Genomic DNA, 19533 nt, shown 5'->3' with positions numbered 1-19533 from the left:
CGTTGATTTAATATAATTTCGTTTGAATGCATATTTACTCTGAAACGCAACACCAAAAACGATATTTTTTATATGCAATTGCTTTTTATTTTAAGCAGTTTTATTATTTGCGGAAAACAGTGAAGTAAATCTTGAGAAACCAAACATGTGAACAAAATTCTGATCCGTCTCTGAAATATAAAAAGGAAAATCGCTTCGAATTTTTTGAAATAATAATTTACTTCAATAAATTCAGTTCAATTCAGAATTTAGAGTTCTGTTCATTAAAAAGTACCAAATCTCTTTTCGTGCAAGTACTGAAAACAAAAGCTGATTAGAATCATATTTTTGCGCACATAGCTTTTGAGAGGCGTACATAATTCACAATCTCTCTTTTCGTACAATAAGTCTATAACTTCATCATTCGTCATCCGATTAGTATACCCGACGACACAACACGGTACATTTTTAATCTAGTCATTAATGTTTAACGAAGTGAGGTTTCGTGCATTTTCGCGCTCTATACATGAAACATCCTGCAACCGTGCTAATGTTTTTAAATCAGGAAATTAAGTTTTTGTTTAAACCTCTGCTGCTGCGCTTGTAGCGTGGCGAAAGAAGAAATCTTTTTTATTCTTTTCCATGTGCGCGCACAAATGTTTGTTGCATTTTTACTTAGCAAACCAAATTTGCAAGTTGCAACAATGGTTGATATATCAGTAAAGGTTGCAACAAACCACTGTATTCGTACAAATGTATCCCAATTTTCGAGCACTCCGACACACATGAAATAATTTTTATACAGAATACTCGGAGCGTATAAACCGTCGATGTTCTCTGTAGAAAAATATTCAGCGAAAGAGATAGAGAGAGCTGAATAAATACGACGAACTGTAAGCGGCTTTAATTTGCGTTTTTGGATAAATTAATGTTACCTCGAAAAGAAACCTATAAATGTAAAATATCAATCATAACATTATTTTTCTTCTACAAGGAACTATTCTATTGTACCAGCTGTATGAATAAATGTAACAGGAGGATGAAAACAGATATTTTACGTTAATTATGTATAAAAATGAATATAAAATAAATTATGAACTTATTTTTAACCAGTGCTGCATCACGGGTTATATCATTTTGTTAACAATAATTGCTTACGTAACGCAGTATCGCTGTTGAATATTTCATCGCTGATAAATTTTTCGTTTCATGAAGCAGAACTGATAGCTCTGCTAAAGTTAATTCGGTTTTTATATCACATTATGTGTCAATAGCGATGGAGATATCATCGTTTGCATGTGGAAAATGAAAATCAACTACTTCGAAACGTGTAATGGCAAAATTTGTCAATAATCGTTACTTTTATCGGAAAGTTTAACAGAATGTCCTACAATTTCTACATCATTCTCTATTGCACATTTTGATACCATTTCATAAATGACTTTAATAAATAAACTTAATCGCATAAAATCATATTTTAATTTACGACGTCAATAACAAAGTCTACTTGTGAAAGCAAACCAGTTTAGTTTTTGAACAAGCATGTATAATTAAACACGTACAATCAAATTAATATAAAAATATTTTTCCATCTGTACAATAAATTAATGACTTCTCTTTCAACTTGAATATAAATTCGCTTTATTTCCTTGATCTAATGCTATAATATTATATTATAAGATATCATATTAATATATCATTATTAATAAATATAGAATTGATATTGATATAATATCATCCAACACATAATACATAAAAATCTAATCTAAATCTTTTGCAAGAATATTGTACACCAGTGTTTCTTAATCAATATTTCATCAATTATAAAATTAATAATATTTCTTTCAATATTTCTATTAAGTACTATTTTTATTTATATTTAATATGAAATAATAATTTTATTGAATAATTGTATACAGAATAATTTATTAAATTCATAAGCAATCAAGCATACAATGCATTAAATTATAATGATGGATTCTTTGAAACACATTTGAAAAAGTTACTCCATTAAAAAGATTACCTTCAAATGGATCAAAAAATCTGTCACGATAAAATTTAATACGTTTGGAGTAGAAAGTTCTGTATACGCACTTGTATTAAATTGTTTGCTTATTTTCTGCCGTTGAAAAAGGTTCGAGAATATAGTTTTGAAAAACACTGCTCCAGACTTTGTAGCATCGATAACTTTATCTTGAAAGAATTAGATAATAAACCAATTTTGCCAAAGATACGCATCAAATCTAACAAATCGATTACAGGAAACGTGTCAACATACACTTCACGCAGTATACATCTATTGTACACACGTAGAAACCCTACCCCAGGTTGAAATTATATAATACGCCTATAAAAGGGGAAAGATTAGTTTTTACTCTGCCACAGTAAATCTTACAGCAGGTGTAGGCGTGCCGAGCATCCTCCATTAGCTCGGGGATAACCATTCGCGCCAACGGATTGTTATAGTGAGTGTGCAAATTTATAGAAACGGCTTAGTTCGCGCTTAACTAGCACAACTTTTCGCAAATTCTTTAGTGACAACGTGAGAACGATCTGTTTTACTGTTGTTTTAACTTGCAGAGAAAACAATTGAAGAGTAATTTTACAAAATTTTAAAAGAATTTCTTATACATATAATTACTTTGCTTCTACCAATACTGAGCAAATTTTTAATGTGACTTTGAATTAATGATCGTTAAGATATGAGCAAAGTTACACAAACATCAAAGTGACAGATGTTTTGCACAAGGTCGTGTTGTTTTATAAATAGTATTATACAGGGTGGCCCATTTTAATTTATACAGTCGATTTTTTAAAAAACTAAAAGAGATACGAAAAAATGTTTCAGACAGACATGTCACGATTTTTCGGAAAAATGTTTCAGACAAAAGTTACTTACTTTTCGATGGAGAATAAGAATCTGCAATAAAAAGTTGGGGTTTCAATTTAAGAAATTGAAGGTGATCTTCGCGTGACCTTCAAACGACTATTCAAGGTCAAACCAATGGTATCATCTTATGTCCCCCTCGAAATCGTGACATGTCTGTCTGAAACATTTTTTCGTATCTCTTTTAGTTTTTTAAAAAATCGACTGTATAAATTAAAATGGGCCACCCTGTATATACGTGCGTAGTAAATATCGCGACTTCACAGTGACTGCATGTATTTGTGATAACAAGTGAAGAGTAATTCGAATCAAGAAACTCTTGATTTTCGCTTATTTTCAAAAATATTTCTAAAATTATTGCTATAATAATAGAATTATTTTATTATATGATTACGACGTATCATTGCGAAACTAATTTATTTAAATAGATAATCATTTTGGCTGTTGTATTAGAAACTGGGTGCTTTCAGGATTTATCATCTGAAATTATCTATATAAAATCTCTTGCTTGCTTACCCCACAAATATGATATTAAACTTTTACTATCTCTCACATTTTCGAAAAAAGTGTGGTTTCTTTTATCACCCAGGGACTCATCCTGCGTGTATGCGCATTATTACACATTTATACGGATAAATAATCCATAATCATTCATTTTTAAGATCCAGCTGATGATGAAGTGGATAATAACGTTTTGTGCAGTATTCCTATCGTCCAGCTTGGGACATAATGAACCAGAATGGTGGAAGTCAATGTCGCTTTATCAGATTTATCCCAGAAGCTTCAAGGATAGCAATGGCGATGGTGTTGGAGATCTTGCTGGTACGTAGCACTTATCATTAGTATCCGATTATCCATAAATTCTGTCAATAATTAGCCTAATTAATAGTAATATAAATATAACTTTCTAAACAATAAGATAATATATAATATTTTAAAAATATAACAATATACAATGGACGAAATAGATAATTTCGCAACAATTATTTATTGTAAATTTTCCGTATTTGACGTTAATCGCTTTGATAATTCAATTTCGGATTAAAAACCTGTGAAAATAGCGTCCATTTATGATGGGAAACTAAATTTTACAGTCAATAATAATGGACTAACTGATAACAGCTGATTGCCTAATCCTATTTCGAAAAATTAGTTCGTCGAGAAATACTGTGTTAAAATACGATGCGAAAGAACTGTAATTTTTGCGCGTAGGTATCACGAGCAAGCTGGAACATTTTACCGACATAAACGTCGACGCCTTTTGGTTATCTCCGATCTACCCCAGCCCGATGGTCGATTTTGGCTACGACATTTCCGACTTCATCAATATCGACCCAATATTCGGTACCATGGAGGACTTTGAGAAGCTCACGAAGGCCGCACACGACGCGTCTATCAAAGTCATCATGGACTTCGTTCCTAATCACTCGTCGGACAAGCATGAATGGTTCCAGAAGAGTCTGCAAAGCATCGAACCCTACACGGATTACTACGTGTGGCATAAAGGGAAGGTGTTGCCCAATGGAACGGCCACGGTACCAAATAATTGGGTAAGCATCGAGTAATCCGAAGCTGTGTCCGACAACGAACAACGAAAGACCATGCGGAAACTTTAATGACGCGAATGGTCGCCGTCGCTAAAAGCTGGCGAATTAATCCGAGCACGAACACGCGAGCTACCTCGTTATTCGGATTTCCGCTCTCCTTTCGCGCTTTCCCAGTGGATCTGAGTCCGGGTCTTATCATTAATCCTTTGTCTCGTAGCATTTCAAGTACGATGTAAGCAGCGGCTAACATTACAGAACTGTGTTAAAGCTAAGCTCGTAGCGATTGTGCTTCATGTAATGTGTTTATTAAATAATACGCATTATTTCTGAAACACGCGGACGATCTTGTGGCGCAGCAACGACTTCAAATTCTACATTCGGAGAAATTTCTTCAAATCCGGTTAACATTCTACAATAAAATTATACAGGGTGGCCCATTTTAATTTATACAGTCGATTTTTTAAAAAACTAAAAGAGATACGAAAAAATGTTTCAGACAGACATGTCACGATTTCGAGGGGGACATAAGATGATACCATTGGTTTGACCTTGAATAGTCGTTTGAAGGTCACGCGAAGATCACCTTCAATTTCTTAAATTGAAACCCCAACTTTTTATTGCAGATTCTTATTCTCCATCGAAAAGTAAGTAACTTTTGTCTGAAACATTTTTCCGAAAACTGTCATCTTATGTCCTTAAAATGTCCTCAAAACTCATCTTGAAGATCATTTTAAGGACATAAGATGACATTTTTCGGAAAAATGTTTCAGACAAAAGTTGCATGTTTTCTCGCGTAGAATCCGAATCCGTAATAAAAAATACCATGTCTCATTAAAAACAAATTTCAGACCGGAAGTTAGAATTTCGATAAACAATGACCCGTCTAGTTGTATCCACATTCTCTGTCGTGTATGGAGATCAACGTTCGAACAGTGTATTGTCGAATATCGACAATGTCAAACGTGATTACGTAAATCGGTATTCGATTCAAGAAATTGAAGGTGATCTTCGCGTGACCTTCAAACGACTATTCAAGGTCAAACCAATGGTATCATCTTATGTCCCCCTCGAAATCGTGACATGTCTGTCTGAAACATTTTTTCGTATCTCTTTTAGTTTTTTAAAAAATCGACTGTATAAATTAAAATGGGCCACCCTGTATAATATTATTTTAAATAATTGAATAATTTGTTATATCAGCGAAAGTACGTGTTGTAAGGAAGGAACTAAATTTCTCCCTTCTTTGTTTTAAATATACTATAATATTGTATATGTAATAATCGAGAGCTACGACGTAGGATAAAATTGTTAATTCATTAAACCGACAAGATCGCGAAACTTTGACAAAGAATTGTCGGCGCAGTGCAAAAGCTGCTCGCAATATTTTCTTTCACGACTCGTATCTTTCTTCTCAAAGTCGATTTTATTATTCTTTTCATTATTTGCGAACGGTTTTCCGCTAACAACGCACAGCGCGATCTTATTATTCTTTTTCCTCGACAAACGCGGGAGTCACAAACAGGACAAGTCACAAAATAATATATAAGCAATATAAATAACATTATCGATTACGTTTAAAACTGCTACAGTTATAAAAATATTACGAAAAAGATCATCTAATAGTATATCTCATTAAACATCGATGATTTCGAGAGAAATTAATCGTCCAGATCGATTTCAGCTACGACAAATGTCTTCAATAACGTTTAAATTCTGATTCGATGTCGACGGTCAATCTGACGAAACTCCCAAGAGAGTTTCGTTGAAGCGATTCTTCTTTCTTACCCGTCGCGAGCGGATTACGCGGGTTTCTAATGCTTGAAAAGTAGACCGCGTTGCGTGCTTGGCACTCTAGTTAACTGACAATCCATCATTGCGGTTATGAATGACGGTATGCGAGATATCTCGCCGGCAAAATTTCCGAAGCTGGCGCCGTCTACCTGTAACGCGGCATAGCGAACCGAGCAATATTACAGCAACATTCCGTACGCCACGTGAACGTCAGTTCGCAGCAACATTCTTCGGAACGTTTCGGAATGTACTCGACGTTCTGTGTCGGTACGCAGCCTTAAAGGTACAATCGGATAGCCGGAATGACTGAACAATTATTCGCACTTATTCACAGGTGAGCGTGTTCGGTGGACCAGCATGGACTTGGCGCGAGGAACGACAAGCGTATTATTTCCATCAATTCGCCCCGGAACAGCCGGACCTCAATTACGAGAACGAGAAAGTAGTGAAGGCTACGCAGGTACGTGCTATTCACGAAACAACCATAATCAAGTTTGCAACGACGCTCCATATCGAATTGTTCCGACGAGCGATTAACTGGGTTTTGTAGCATGAAATTCATCGCCATTTCGAGCTACTATGATACGTAGTATACAAGCTTGCAGCTTCGGCAGCATTAATCTACCATAAAATAGCACAAAAGTTCCGATTGAACGTAAAGAGCCCATTGACCAAAACAATTTCGGGTAATTATGTACTTTAACGGACCCAGCCCCGATGACCTTGACCTTGACATATGTTGTCTAGGTCACCCTCCTGAGTGACCTTGAAGAGGTTTTAGCCGTCGCTCGTTGTTTATTAAAAAGTTATTAACAAAAGAAGTTTAATAAGTTTGCACGAATTTTCAGCTGTCCACGCGAAACAAGGACTTGAGTTTGACATGTATTACAAAGGTCACCTTCCTGAATAACCCGCACTAGGTTTCACCCTTCGCTCGTTGTTTGTTGAAAAGTTATTAACAAAACTGTTTAATGAATAAAGCATAATTTTACGATACCATATACGTTTACGAAAGAGTATATTTGATGGAATTTTAGCTTTAAATCAGAAATAGGTTTGGGTTAGGTTATATTTTCCGAAACTGGAGCCCCGGACACATACGCTCGTTTTCAGCCCGCTTCGCGGGAGGGGCTTTGCCCCTCCCCCCGCCGGAATCCGTGGCGTGTACCAAATGATCAAAATCTGCACGGTGAAATCTGTTACACTGGCCCCGGCGGGGGGAGGGGCAAAGCCCCTCCCGCGAAGCGGGCTGAAAACGAGCGTATGTGTCCGGGGCTCCAGTTTCGGAAAATATAACCTAACCAGGTTAGGTTAGGTTAGGTCAAGTTAAAGCAGAGAATACTTTGTATTTAACTGTTTGTGCTTTTGGTTAAAGTGAAGAATACTTTGTACTTATATTAAAAGAAACTATTCTATATATTAACAATTCACTGCTTTAAATGACTTTCCTTTCTTCGTTCATGTACATATTCGTCGTTTATATCTTTCAATATTCAATATTCTTTCAAAATAACTACTATATTTTCGAAATTTCTGTTGTTAGTAACTTTTTCATAAACAACGATCGACGACTAAAACCTAGTGCGGGTTATTCGGGAAGGTAACCTTTGTAATATATGTCAGTATCATGTTCTTGCTTCACGTGGACAGCTACAAATTCGTGCGAAATCATTAAACTTTCTTTGTTTATAACTTTTTAACAAACAACGAGCGACGGCTAAAACTTCTTCAAGGTCACTTAGGAAGGTGACCTTGACAACATATGTCAAGGTCAAGGTCATCGGGGCTGGGTCCGTTAAAGTACATAATTACCCAATTTCGTGTCTAACAGATTTGAGGAAAATTCGATAAGAGGCTTGCTCGATCGTGGAGGCTCGATATGGAAAAACAGCGGTAATTAAACGTGCAGTCCCTCGCGATCAAAGCCGCGATATCGGATTATCTTGTTATCCCGTTGTCTCGGATAGCTACGGTGGCAAAGTAGGGGCGGATTACAGCATCGTCGATGTCATCGGGGGTGAAAATAAATCCGACCTATGTGCATATCGCGCAAGGACATCGCCTTTTCCGTCATCGTTCTATCCGCGCGCGCGCGCGGCAGATTTTCCACCCCCCGTGACATCGCCGGGCGGAAAGGAAACATCGTTCTATTATTTTCTTTCGGTTTTATCCCCCCGCACTCTCGGCAATCTGTTCGTGAAAATTATTCGGATTTCAGAGCAACCGTATGCGGTCGCAATCGGAAAAACGATCGACGATACAGCGCATTGTCGTGGAACACCGCACCATTGCGAGTTATTAACTCGCGCGATAAATCAACGTCCGTGCAAAATCGACGAACGAGTGTTTTCCTCGATGGTGGTCGCCGCGCGGAAAGCGGATGCAATTAGTCGCCCGTTGCGCGAACTCGACGAGCGTGAAATTACGCTCGCGCGGAACGGATCAGGAAGTGGACGCACAATTCGCCAATTTTTCAAAGACGCGACCGCTTAAAATGCTGCGCAACCAACGCGCGCTAATGCGACTTACCAGTGGAAGATGATCAATAATAATCGTCCGCCTGCACGGTGACAAATGTCCAGCGAGCGCGAAGCGTGATAATTACGATCAATTTAACAAAACACAAGCCTGCCGAGCCGGAATAATAACTTTCAAATGAAGTAGTTGCACGTAATTAAAGGCAAAAAGTCAGATTTTTCAATGTTTTTTTTCTATTTTTACTACAGGACTGAGAGAAATAGAATTTGAGTGCGTGATAGTTTCAGGATGTTGTAGAATGCATTTTGTTGTAGAATATATTCTACGACAAAATCCCGCGCGCGTAATACGAGAAACAACGAAATGACGGAATATATTCAGCCGTAATACTGAAAGTTGTAAAGTACACTGGCACATGCAATAAAACCTGAATTGGACAAACTATCATGCAACGAATAGCGCAGTGATGCTCGCGTGATGCAAACTGCAATAACTTGTGCGCTGGCCTTTAAAACTTTTGCGAAATTTCAAGTCGCGGAAGATACGCGGAGCGTACGCCGCATGTAATTTATTCGATAATTAGGAAAATATTTTTCGCTCGCTACATTCTTTTCCTTCAAATGTTACGGCAATTAAAAGTTATATAACGGAAATTTTGCTTGGCGCTACACCCATTACTTACGCATTCGGTAGATGTCGAGATTTTATTCAATTTTTCGCTGTTCCGCGCGAAATTGCTTCACGATGAGAAGCGTCTCCTTACCGTAGCCTCAATTCCCCCAAATCCCTTATGTCACAAAATTTTCCCGGTACGCGTCACGCTCATAACGTAAAGTCAGATGGAGCTGGGAAAGAATTATGGCGTTACTCCCCTTCGTAAGTCGGTATATCAACAGATTAGCTAAATAAAACCGCATCTTAAATTTATTTCGACATCATTCTTCAGTAGATCGATAATTTAATAAAACTCACTTTAAATTTGATTACACACTAAAATTGTTACATCGTCTAACATATTTCTTTTATCAATTCGATATGGAATTACAATGATAATCGCACAAATTGCTTATACTACTAGAACATGATTATAATTAACGCGTGACACAATTCTGAACGAAATAGAAAAAAACTTAGATAGAACAACAAGTTTTTTACACAAAAAATATATTGCGTCCGTGAATTTAAACAAGAACATTTACATTGTACTCAACAAAGCTTGCAGTTATAACATGTGCTCTAGTTCATCGTCGATTCGCATAACTAAACCGCATTATCTACCTATACATGCCTAGTGAATATCCTCTAACAGGTATTTATAATTTCGCAGAATAAACTGCCATATCGTATCTCGCTATTTGTCATTTGTTAAACATGAGTAAAGCGTAGTAGCATCTTCCCTCAATTGACAAATATTAATGCAATTGTCATTTGTGTAATTTCATATCGCTTCGATACTAATCTAAATCCTACACACGCACACATTTTCCTTCAAATTTTCATTTTCCAGTTCTATCCCTCTGCTTTCAATTATTTGCGCCGTATCACGCCGCAGATTGTATTCACATTTTCCATATTTTTGTGAATTCTGATACCTGTAAAGCGAAACTACAAAACAGTTTTAGATGTAAAACAGAGCGAAATAATTACACTTTTCTATACACCGCTTGTCATTGTTCCGAATGAATGGTGCAGCGTACAATATAATGGTTTAATACAGGGTGTTTCCTAAGTAAGTAGACAAACTTAAGGAGGATATTCCTTGGCTTATTTTAAGAAGAAAAGGTCATATAAACATATGTCCTAAACTGCTTTGTTTTCCAAAAAAAGTACATCACTGTTTTCGTTCACTTTTCGGATAGCGTGCTTTTGCAGTCGAGTCAACAGCGGTGGGGATGGAGTGGGGATGGTCTCGCGGCGCCGCAAGTGAACACTCGTCTCAGCTGCGCCGCGCGGCCGCCGCGAGACCATCCCCGCTCCATCCCCGCCGCTGTTGACTCGTACTGCAAAAGCACGCTATCCGGCATCACCGCTATCACGTTATCTTCGACGCAAACTTTATTAGTTCCTATTAAGTTTAGTAATTTTATTAATTATGGTAAATTACACAAACGCCGAAATGGCAGATATGCATTTCGTATACGGTCTTGCTAATGGAAACGCTCGTCAAGCAAGACGTATTTACAATGACAGATACCTTTTTTTGGAAAACAAAGCAGTTTAGGACATATGTTTATGTGACCTTTTCTTCTTAAAATAAGCCAAGGAATATCTCCTTAAGTTTGTCTACTTACTTAGGAAACACCCTGTATATTTTGCAGTAGAGCTTTGACGGAGCATATTGTGCTTTCTACTTTGCCCTCAGGACGTCCTGAGATTCTGGCTCAACAAGGGAGTGGACGGATTCCGTATAGACGCGGTGCCACATTTGTGCGAGGATTCCAAGTTCTTGGACGAGCCGCTCACGGGTAACCCGAATCCTAACGACTACGGCTATACGCATAAGATATACACGAAGGACCAGCCGCACACGTACAAAATAGTCAAAGGATGGCGAGAAGTGCTGAACGAGTACTCGAACAGAGTTATGATGATCGAGGCTTACACAAGCATGTCGATGACGATGAAGTATTACGTGTACGGGGCGCACTTTCCCTTCAATTTCGGCCTGATCACCGATACGGATAAGAACTCCAAAGCGAACGATTTCAAGAGGACGATCGATAAGTGGATGCTGAACATGCCCCTCCTGGACGGAACTGCTAACTGGGTGGTAAGTCGAGCGAGAGGAACGTCCTCGGCTCTCTCAGGCCTATTTCCAGATATCACCCGATTAGAGTCCCGACGTGTTCGAGCCAATCGAGATCCTAATCATTCATCGCCATGAGAGAGGTGTGACATTTTACGCCTGAAGCGCATAACTTGTCACCGAGCGGTTATTACCTCCCCCCCCCCTCCTTCAGATCTTTAAATGGTAACGTGGAGTGGAAACGAGGCTAAAATCATAAATCATTTCGGAACAAATAATATCTCCTGCGTGTATTTGCTTGTCGATCGCGTAAAGCCATCTTTCGTTTCTTATTAAACAGCTGTATTTTTACATTTAAAATGTTTCATGGTAAATGTTTCTGCTTTTCTTTAAGCATTTACAGTTAGATGTAAAGTTTTAATCTTATTTTAAAAAATGATCGTTAAGGCGGATTCTATTAAATTGAGTTCTCCCCGCAGGTTGGTAATCACGATAAATCTAGATTAGTGACCCGTTACGGAGAGTACCGAGCACAAGCTGTAACTATGATGGCACTATTGCTTCCGGGCGTGGGTGTGACTTATAATGGCGAAGAAATAGGAATGGAGGACACGTGGATCTCATGGGAAGACACCAGGGATCCGCAAGGTTGCAATGCTGGTAGAGAAGGTTTCGAAAAGGCGTCCCGGGATCCCGCCAGAACACCATTCCAATGGGACAATACTACCTCAGCTGGTAGGTCATGCTAGTAACTTGTAAGATCATTGCAGCAATCCACCGATTGTACTCGGTGGAATACAATTTAAGTTATCTTCGCGGGAAGCAATTACAAAAACTCATGAAAGTAATTCATAAGATGAACAATAAACTGGAAAACTTAAAATTAACTTTAGTCGAAAACAAAGGTAATTGCTTTACTTGAATTGTTGGCTGCGTGAAACAGTTTCACTTCTCAAGTCGATTAACAATTTAAAGGTATGAGAATGTTCTGCACTATTATATTGATTCTGGAATTTCAATATTGACAAAATTATTAGGAGTGTGATTTAGTTTTGAGGGTTTTGCAACAGATGGCTGTAGTGTCAGTGTGTTCCAATAGCTGTTTCCGATAACTGTTGTTTCTTACAGTCTTGACATTATCCATGACATTTTAGTAGCATTGTAGCAATAGATGCAATAACAGTCGTGTTTATATCATCGTAAAAATGCAACTTCCGAAACAGCATTTTCCACATGTGTTGCTTTTGTTTTTTAATCAAAAGAAAACTGCGGCTGACGGTTATAAAATTCTTGTGGAAACTTATGGTGATTCTGCCCCATCAATTAAGACGTGTGAATACTGGTTTAGACGCTTTAAAAGTGGTGATACTGATGTGAAGGACAAAGAACGCTCGGGACAACCAAGAAAGCTTGAAAATGCAGATTTCCAAGCGTTATTGGACGAAAATCCAACACGATCCACTTCAGAACTTGCCAGAGCATTAAATGTTATCGTACAACAGTTACCAAACATTTACATGAAATGGGAAAAATTCAGAAAGAAGGGAAATGGGTTCGACATGAATTATCGGAAAGTGCCATTGCGAACCGGTTGAACATTTGCATTTCGTTGATCGCCAGGCAAAAAAAGAAGAGTCTTTTGTCTCGGATTGTTACTGGGGATGAAAAGTGCATCTATTTTGATAATCCGAAACGCAGAAAATCATGGGTGGATCCAGGCGAACCATCAACATCCACTCCGAGACGTAATATTCACGGTTCAAAAGTAATGCTCTGTATTTGGTGGGATAGTGTACTGTGAGCTGTTAAATCCGCACGAGACTGTCACGGCTGATCGTTATCGACACCAATTGTACAAGTTGAAGCAAGCATTGGACCAAAAACGACGACTAATTGCGAGTAAACGACGGAAAGTGATTCTTCTTCGTGACAAGGCTCGACCTCACGTTGCGTTATCAGTGAAAGAAACACTATTGGAGCTCGAATGGGAAGTCTTACCGCACCCCGCGTATTCTCCGGACATTGCTCCGTGCGATTATTATTTGTTCCGGTGGATGCAACACGCTTTAGAGGATATACACTTTGATAATTTCGAAGAAGTGCGAAAATTCGTCGACGAATGGATCAACTGGAAAGAAGAGTGATTTTATCGTGGTGGAATCCATCTCTTGACAGAGCATTAAATGTTATCGTACAACAGTTGCCAAACATTTACATGAAATGGGAAAAATTCAGAAAGAAGGGAAATGGGTTCGACATGAATTATCGGAAAGTGCCATTGCGAACCATTTCGTTGATCGCCAGGCAAAAAAAGAAGAGTCTTTTGTCTCGGATTGTTACTGGGGATGAAAAGTGCATCTATTTTGATAATTCGAAACGCAGAAAATCATGGGTGGATCCAGGCGAACCATCAACATCAACTCCGAGACGCAATATTCACGGTTCAAAAGTAATGCTCTGTATTTGGTGGGATAGTGTACTGTGAGCTGTTAAATCCGCACGAGACTGTCACGGCTGATCGTTATCGACACCAATTGTACAAGTTGAAGCAAGCATTAGACCAAAAACGACCACCAATTGCGAGTAACGACGGAAAGTGATTCTTCTTCGTGACAAGGCTCGACCTCACGTTGCGTTATCAGTGAAAGAAACACTATTGGAGCTTGAATGGGAAGTCTTACCGCACCCCGCGTATTCTCCGGACATTGCTCCATGCGATTATTATTTGTTCCGGTGGATGCAACACGCTTTAGAGGATACACACTTTGATAATTTGGAAGAAGTGCGAAAATTCGTCGACGAATGGATCAACTGAAAAGAAGAGTCATTTTATCGTGGTGGAATCCATCTCTTGACAGAGCAGTAAATGTTGATCGTACAACAGTTGCCAAACATTTACATGAAATGGGAAAAATTCAGAAAGAAGGGAAATGGGTTCCCCATCAATTATCGGAAAGTGCCATTGCGAACCGGTTGAACATTTGCATTTCGTTGATCGCCAGGCAAAAAAAGAAGAGTCTTTTGTCTCGGATTGTTACTGGGGATGAAAAGTGGATCTATTTTGATAATCCGAAACGCAGAAAATCATGGGTGGATCCAGGCGAACCATCAACATCCACTCTGAGACGCAATATTCACGGTTCAAAAGTAATGCTCTGTATTTGGTGGGATAGTGTACTGTGAGCTGTTAAATCCGCACGAGACTGTCACGGCTGATCGTTATCGACACCAATTGTACAAGTTGAAGCAAGCATTGGACCAAAAACGACCACCAATTGCGAGTAACGACGGAAAGTGATTCTTCTTCGTGACAAGGCTCGACCTCACGTTGCGTTATCAGTGAAAGAAACACTATTGGAGCTTGAATGGGAAGTCTTACCGCACCCCGCGTATTCTCCGGACATTGCTCCATGCGATTATTATTTGTTCCGGTGGATGCAACACGCTTTAGAGGATACACACTTTGATAATTTGGAAGAAGTGCGAAAATTCGTCGACGAATGGATCAACTGAAAAGAAGAGTGATTTTATCGTGGTGGAATCCATCTCTTGACAGAGCAGTAAATGTTGATCGTACAACAGTTGCCAAACATTTACATGAAATGGGAAAAATTCAGAAAGAAGGGAAATGGGTTCCCCATCAATTATCGGAAAGTGCCATTGCGAACCGGTTGAACATTTGCATTTCGTTGATCGCCAGGCAAAAAAAGAAGAGTCTTTTGTCTCGGATTGTTACTGGGGATGAAAAGTGGATCTATTTTGATAATCCGAAACGCAGAAAATCATGGGTGGATCCAGGCGAACCATCAACATCAACTCCGAGACGCAATATTCACGGTTCAAAAGTAATGCTCTGTATTTGGTGGGATAGTGTACTGTGAGCTGTTAAATCCGCACGAGACTGTCACGGCTGATCGTTATCGACACCAATTGTACAAGTTGAAGCAAGCATTGGACCAAAAACGACCACCAATTGCGAGTAAACGACGGAAAGTGATTCTTCTTCGTGACAAGGCTCGACCTCACGTTGCGTTATCAGGGAAACAAACACTATTGGGGCTCGAATGGGAAGTCTTACCGCACCCCGCGTATTCTCCGGACATTGCTCCATGCGATTATTATTTGTTCTGGTGGATGCAACACGCTTTAGAGGATATACACTTTGATAATTTGGAAGAAGTGCGAAAATTCGTCGACGAATGGATCAACTGAAAAGAAGAGTCATTTTATCGTGGTGGAATCCATCTCTTGACAGAGCATTAAATGTTGATCGTACAACAGTTGCCAAACATTTACATGAAATGGGAAAAATTCAGAAAGAAGGGAAATGGGTTCCCCATCAATTATCGGAAAGTGCCATTGCGAACCGGTTGAACATTTGCATTTCGTTGATCGCCAGGCAAAAAAAGAAGAGTCTTTTGTCTCGGATTGTTACTGGGGATGAAAAGTGCATCTATTTTGATAATCCGAAACGCAGAAAATCATAGGTGGATCCAGGCGAACCATCAACATCCACTCCGAGACGCAATATTCACGGTTCAAAAGTAATGCTCTGTATTTGGTGGGATAGTGTACTGTGAGCTGTTAAATCCGCACGAGACTGTCACGGCTGATCGTTATCGACACCAATTGTACAAGTTGAAGCAAGCATTGGACCAAAAACGACGACTAATTGCGAGTAAACGACGGAAAGTGATTCTTCTTCGTGACAACGCTCGACCTCACGTTGCGTTATCAGTGAAAGAAACACTATTGGAGCTCGAATGGGAAGTCTTACCGCACCCCGCGTATTCTCCGGACATTGCTCCGTGCGATTATTATTTGTTCCGGTGGATGCAACACGCTTTAGAGGATACACACTTTGATAATTTGGAAGAAGTGCGAAAATTCGTCGACGAATGGATCAACTGAAAAGAAGAGTGATTTTATCGCGGTGGAATCCATCTCTTGCCAGAAAGATGGGAAAAAGTTATAGAAAACGAAGGAAAATATTTGGATTAAGGTATTCATTCATTATCATATTTAAATACATGCGTTTTTGAGCAAAAAAACCCTCAAAACTAAATCACACCCCTAATAGATATTACCATTTGAAAGTAATAATATCTACGAATGTAAATTCCAAACGTTCTCTCCTGCGAAGAGTAACGATTAATCTGTCAACAAATAGTGAGAAATTCCATTACATAACCGATTAAAACCGGTTCGTACTAAACGAAGTGCGTCGCTTCAACGTCAGTCTGGTGTCACGATCATATTAAGGATCAACGTGACATGTTTGTCAGGTCACGCGCGTCACATATCAAGATTTCGAAAAGAAAGTGGGTGACAAATTCGTGATGAAACAGGTTGCCTGCAATCACCTGCCATTCCGGATTTGTCACTCATAATTTTAAGAAAACAATTCATCAATTCTCAAGAAAGATCAGCATGTTGTATTATTACATGTAACAATGAAAACTTATTTAAACAAATGTAATGCAAAATTATATGAATTTGTCTGCTAGAAGGAACGTTTATTTATAATTTCAGGCTTCTCCACGAACCCGAAAACATGGCTGCCAGTTAACAAAAACTATGTGACACTTAATTTAGCGGCGCAAAAGGAACAAAGCAAGTCTTATTATGCTCTGTACAAAGCGGTTTCTGCTTTGCGAAAATGGCCAGCGATTAAACAAGGAACTCTGGTCACGAGATTATTAGGCGATAACGTATTTGTCTTTGCTAGGTAAGACGCCACGAGATATAGCGACAATAAAGAAGTATACAATTATCCAATAATACTTTTTTATAAAAATTTAGAGAAATAGGAAAATATTTTTATTTTCATTAACATATAATACTTTAACGTCTCACTTTTCGTAAGATATTGCAGCGGTAAAGCAAACATCTAAAGTGAAACATCAATAACGACAGCAAGAAACGCTGTTTATTATTCCAGGACAACCAGTGGAGAGCGATCGGTTTACGTGGTGGTGAACTTCGTAGATAAAGAAGAAACTATTGACTTGTCAACGCTTGTTCACGCCAATCGATTGAACGTTTATTACGCCACTACGAATGCTCATCATCTCATCGGGTAAACATACATTTTTTTATACACAATATATTGCGCACGCAACATGCGTTACTAAACCGTGCAAAAATCGAGAAAGTTTATTACCTTTTATTTAATAACTTTTATTACAGTTTTATCTATAAATATGTGACTAATCTCATTGTTTCTTTTGCAACGTTTAGAAACATCATTGAAGATATTACCACCTTGAAGATTCCCGCATCAGCAGCCGTGATATACACTACTCTAAACTAAAGTCGAGTGAGAAGTTATCAAATTTCTTACAGCTTGCCGCTCTTATTTCTTGCTTGTATTTCTATATCCACGTAACGTTGCTATTTTATTTATTAACGTTTTGCACAGAATAACGTTTCTAGACAGCTCAGAATCAAATATTAAAGAAAAAATAATAGACACTCATAAGGTGAAGATAAATGATATTATTATCAATTGTTTTAAACTATACAGATTCAGGTATATTATAATTATAATAAATATTACATTTTTCAACTAATATAAAATATGAATAAAGCTAAATTTAATTTGAAAAGTTAAAGAAAAGTGAGCATTTTGTATTTTATATTATTAAAAGCATTTTTACACTTGTCTTACCTTCACACATCGTTTGTACATGAATGCGCATACGCGATGATATCCGGTTAATACTGATCTCTAGTGGCCGATTTTATCGGCGTTCTGTGCGTTGAGCATCCCAAAGGTTGTAAATTGAAAATTTAATTTTCCATTTCACTTTCCTCAACATTTAGCGATGTCCACCGTCGACAGCTGGATTATACAGGGTGTCCCGGGTTTTAACCGACAAACTGCGGGAGCATATTCTACTAGTGGAAATAAGAAAAAATTCTTATATCGAGTTTGCTTAGAAATGCTTTATTACAAAGTTATAAACCAATATTGAAAAGAAGTATGAGATAAGTAACAACGGATTTTTTCACAAAAATAAAAATTATCTACGCAATGACTTAGTGACGCATTTCAAAATGTTGTCCTTGCGCATCGATACAAGCTAGACATCGATGTAGTACAGAATTTGTTACGGTACGACATTCCTGAAAATTTGGTTGCATCTCAGTAACTGAATTAGTAATTCGTTGCTTTAAATCTTCAAGCGAGATTACTTCTGTACTGTAAACTTTATTTTTTAAAGTTGCCCATAAATAAAAATCAAGAGGCGTTAAATCGGGCGATCTTGGAGGCCAGAAAGCCGGTCCTCCTCGACCAATCCACCTATGAGCGTAATGTTCGTCTAACCAGTTTCTAACTTGTCTAGCATAGTGCGACGGACAACCGTCTAACTGTATCCAGCTGTTTTGGCGAAACTGCAGTGGCACATTTTCCATCAAAATTGGTAAATCGTTTGATAGGAATCTTCGAAAAGATTCTCCGTTCAATCGGTCAAGTAAAAAGAACGGACCAATAAGCCGGTCATGAAGCATACCCATCCAAACATTACATCGAAATTCGTGTTGAAAGTTTCTTTGTCTGGTAGTATGTGGATTATTATGAGCCCATGCATGGCTATTATGAGAATTGAACATGCCTCGTCTTGTAAAGGTCGCTTCATCTGTCCATAATATCATTGATGAGAAAAGATTGTCCCTTTCTACTGCATTCACATACCGGTTACAAAATTCGACTCGTTTCTGATAATCGATTGGAAGTCATTCTTGCACAGGTGTGTAATGATATGCGAATCTGTCATCAGCACGCAATGTTCTCCAAATAGTGTTTCGTGATATCTGCAGTTGAGCTGAGGCACGTCGAACACTTTGTGTAGGAGTATTATCAAAAAGATTTAAGATTCTTTCCGAGCGTCGTCGGTGCCTTAGAGCTGATCGAACATCATCATATTCATTCATAGGTCGAAATGAACCCAAATTACGTAATTGCAAATGGGTATTACTAAACACAGAACTGTCTGGTACTCTCCTGTTAGGAAATCTACGTTGATACTCTCGTACGGCAGCTCGTGCATTTCCGTCACAGAATCCGTGCACGAAATGAATATCGGTGTATTCCTCGTTTG

General features: G+C 38.4%; 2 protein-coding genes across 4 annotated transcripts in view; one reads left to right on the top strand and one right to left on the bottom strand.

Annotated features, from left to right (window-relative positions):
* The window catches only part of LOC105274790 (calcium/calmodulin-dependent 3',5'-cyclic nucleotide phosphodiesterase 1), a 137585-nt gene that overhangs the window by 44066 nt on the left and 73986 nt on the right, over positions 1-19533 (bottom strand). The window lies entirely within an intron of this gene.
* On the top strand, positions 1919-18036 carry LOC105274787 (alpha-glucosidase-like). Its single transcript, XM_011331212.3, has 9 exons — positions 1919-2444; positions 3529-3688; positions 4079-4416; positions 6539-6664; positions 11045-11452; positions 11908-12163; positions 16961-17156; positions 17370-17507; positions 17669-18036. Exons 2-9 carry the CDS (start codon positions 3538-3540, stop codon positions 17739-17741), a joined length of 1686 nt encoding a protein of 561 aa, XP_011329514.1. The 5' UTR covers positions 1919-2444; positions 3529-3537; the 3' UTR covers positions 17742-18036.

This window comes from Ooceraea biroi, chromosome 14 (assembly GCF_003672135.1).
Source record: "Ooceraea biroi isolate clonal line C1 chromosome 14, Obir_v5.4, whole genome shotgun sequence".
In the NCBI taxonomy this organism is placed as follows: Eukaryota; Metazoa; Arthropoda; class Insecta; order Hymenoptera; family Formicidae; genus Ooceraea; species Ooceraea biroi.
Note: the sequence above shows the minus strand (reverse complement) of the source record. Positions and strands in the feature narration are given on the sequence as shown.

What these genes read in the sequence shown, in the direction of transcription:
- LOC105274787 (XM_011331212.3), top strand. Translation starts at nt 3,538, where the DNA reads ATGATGAAGTGGATAATAACGTTTTGTGCAGTATTCCTATCGTCCAGC. An exon ending in ACGGAACTGCTAACTGGGTG is followed by an intron (nt 11,453 to 11,907) that starts GTAAGTCGAGCG and finishes TTCTCCCCGCAG; the next exon opens with GTTGGTAATCACGATAAATC. An exon ending in GGACAATACTACCTCAGCTG is followed by an intron (nt 12,164 to 16,960) that starts GTAGGTCATGCT and finishes TTATAATTTCAG; the next exon opens with GCTTCTCCACGAACCCGAAA.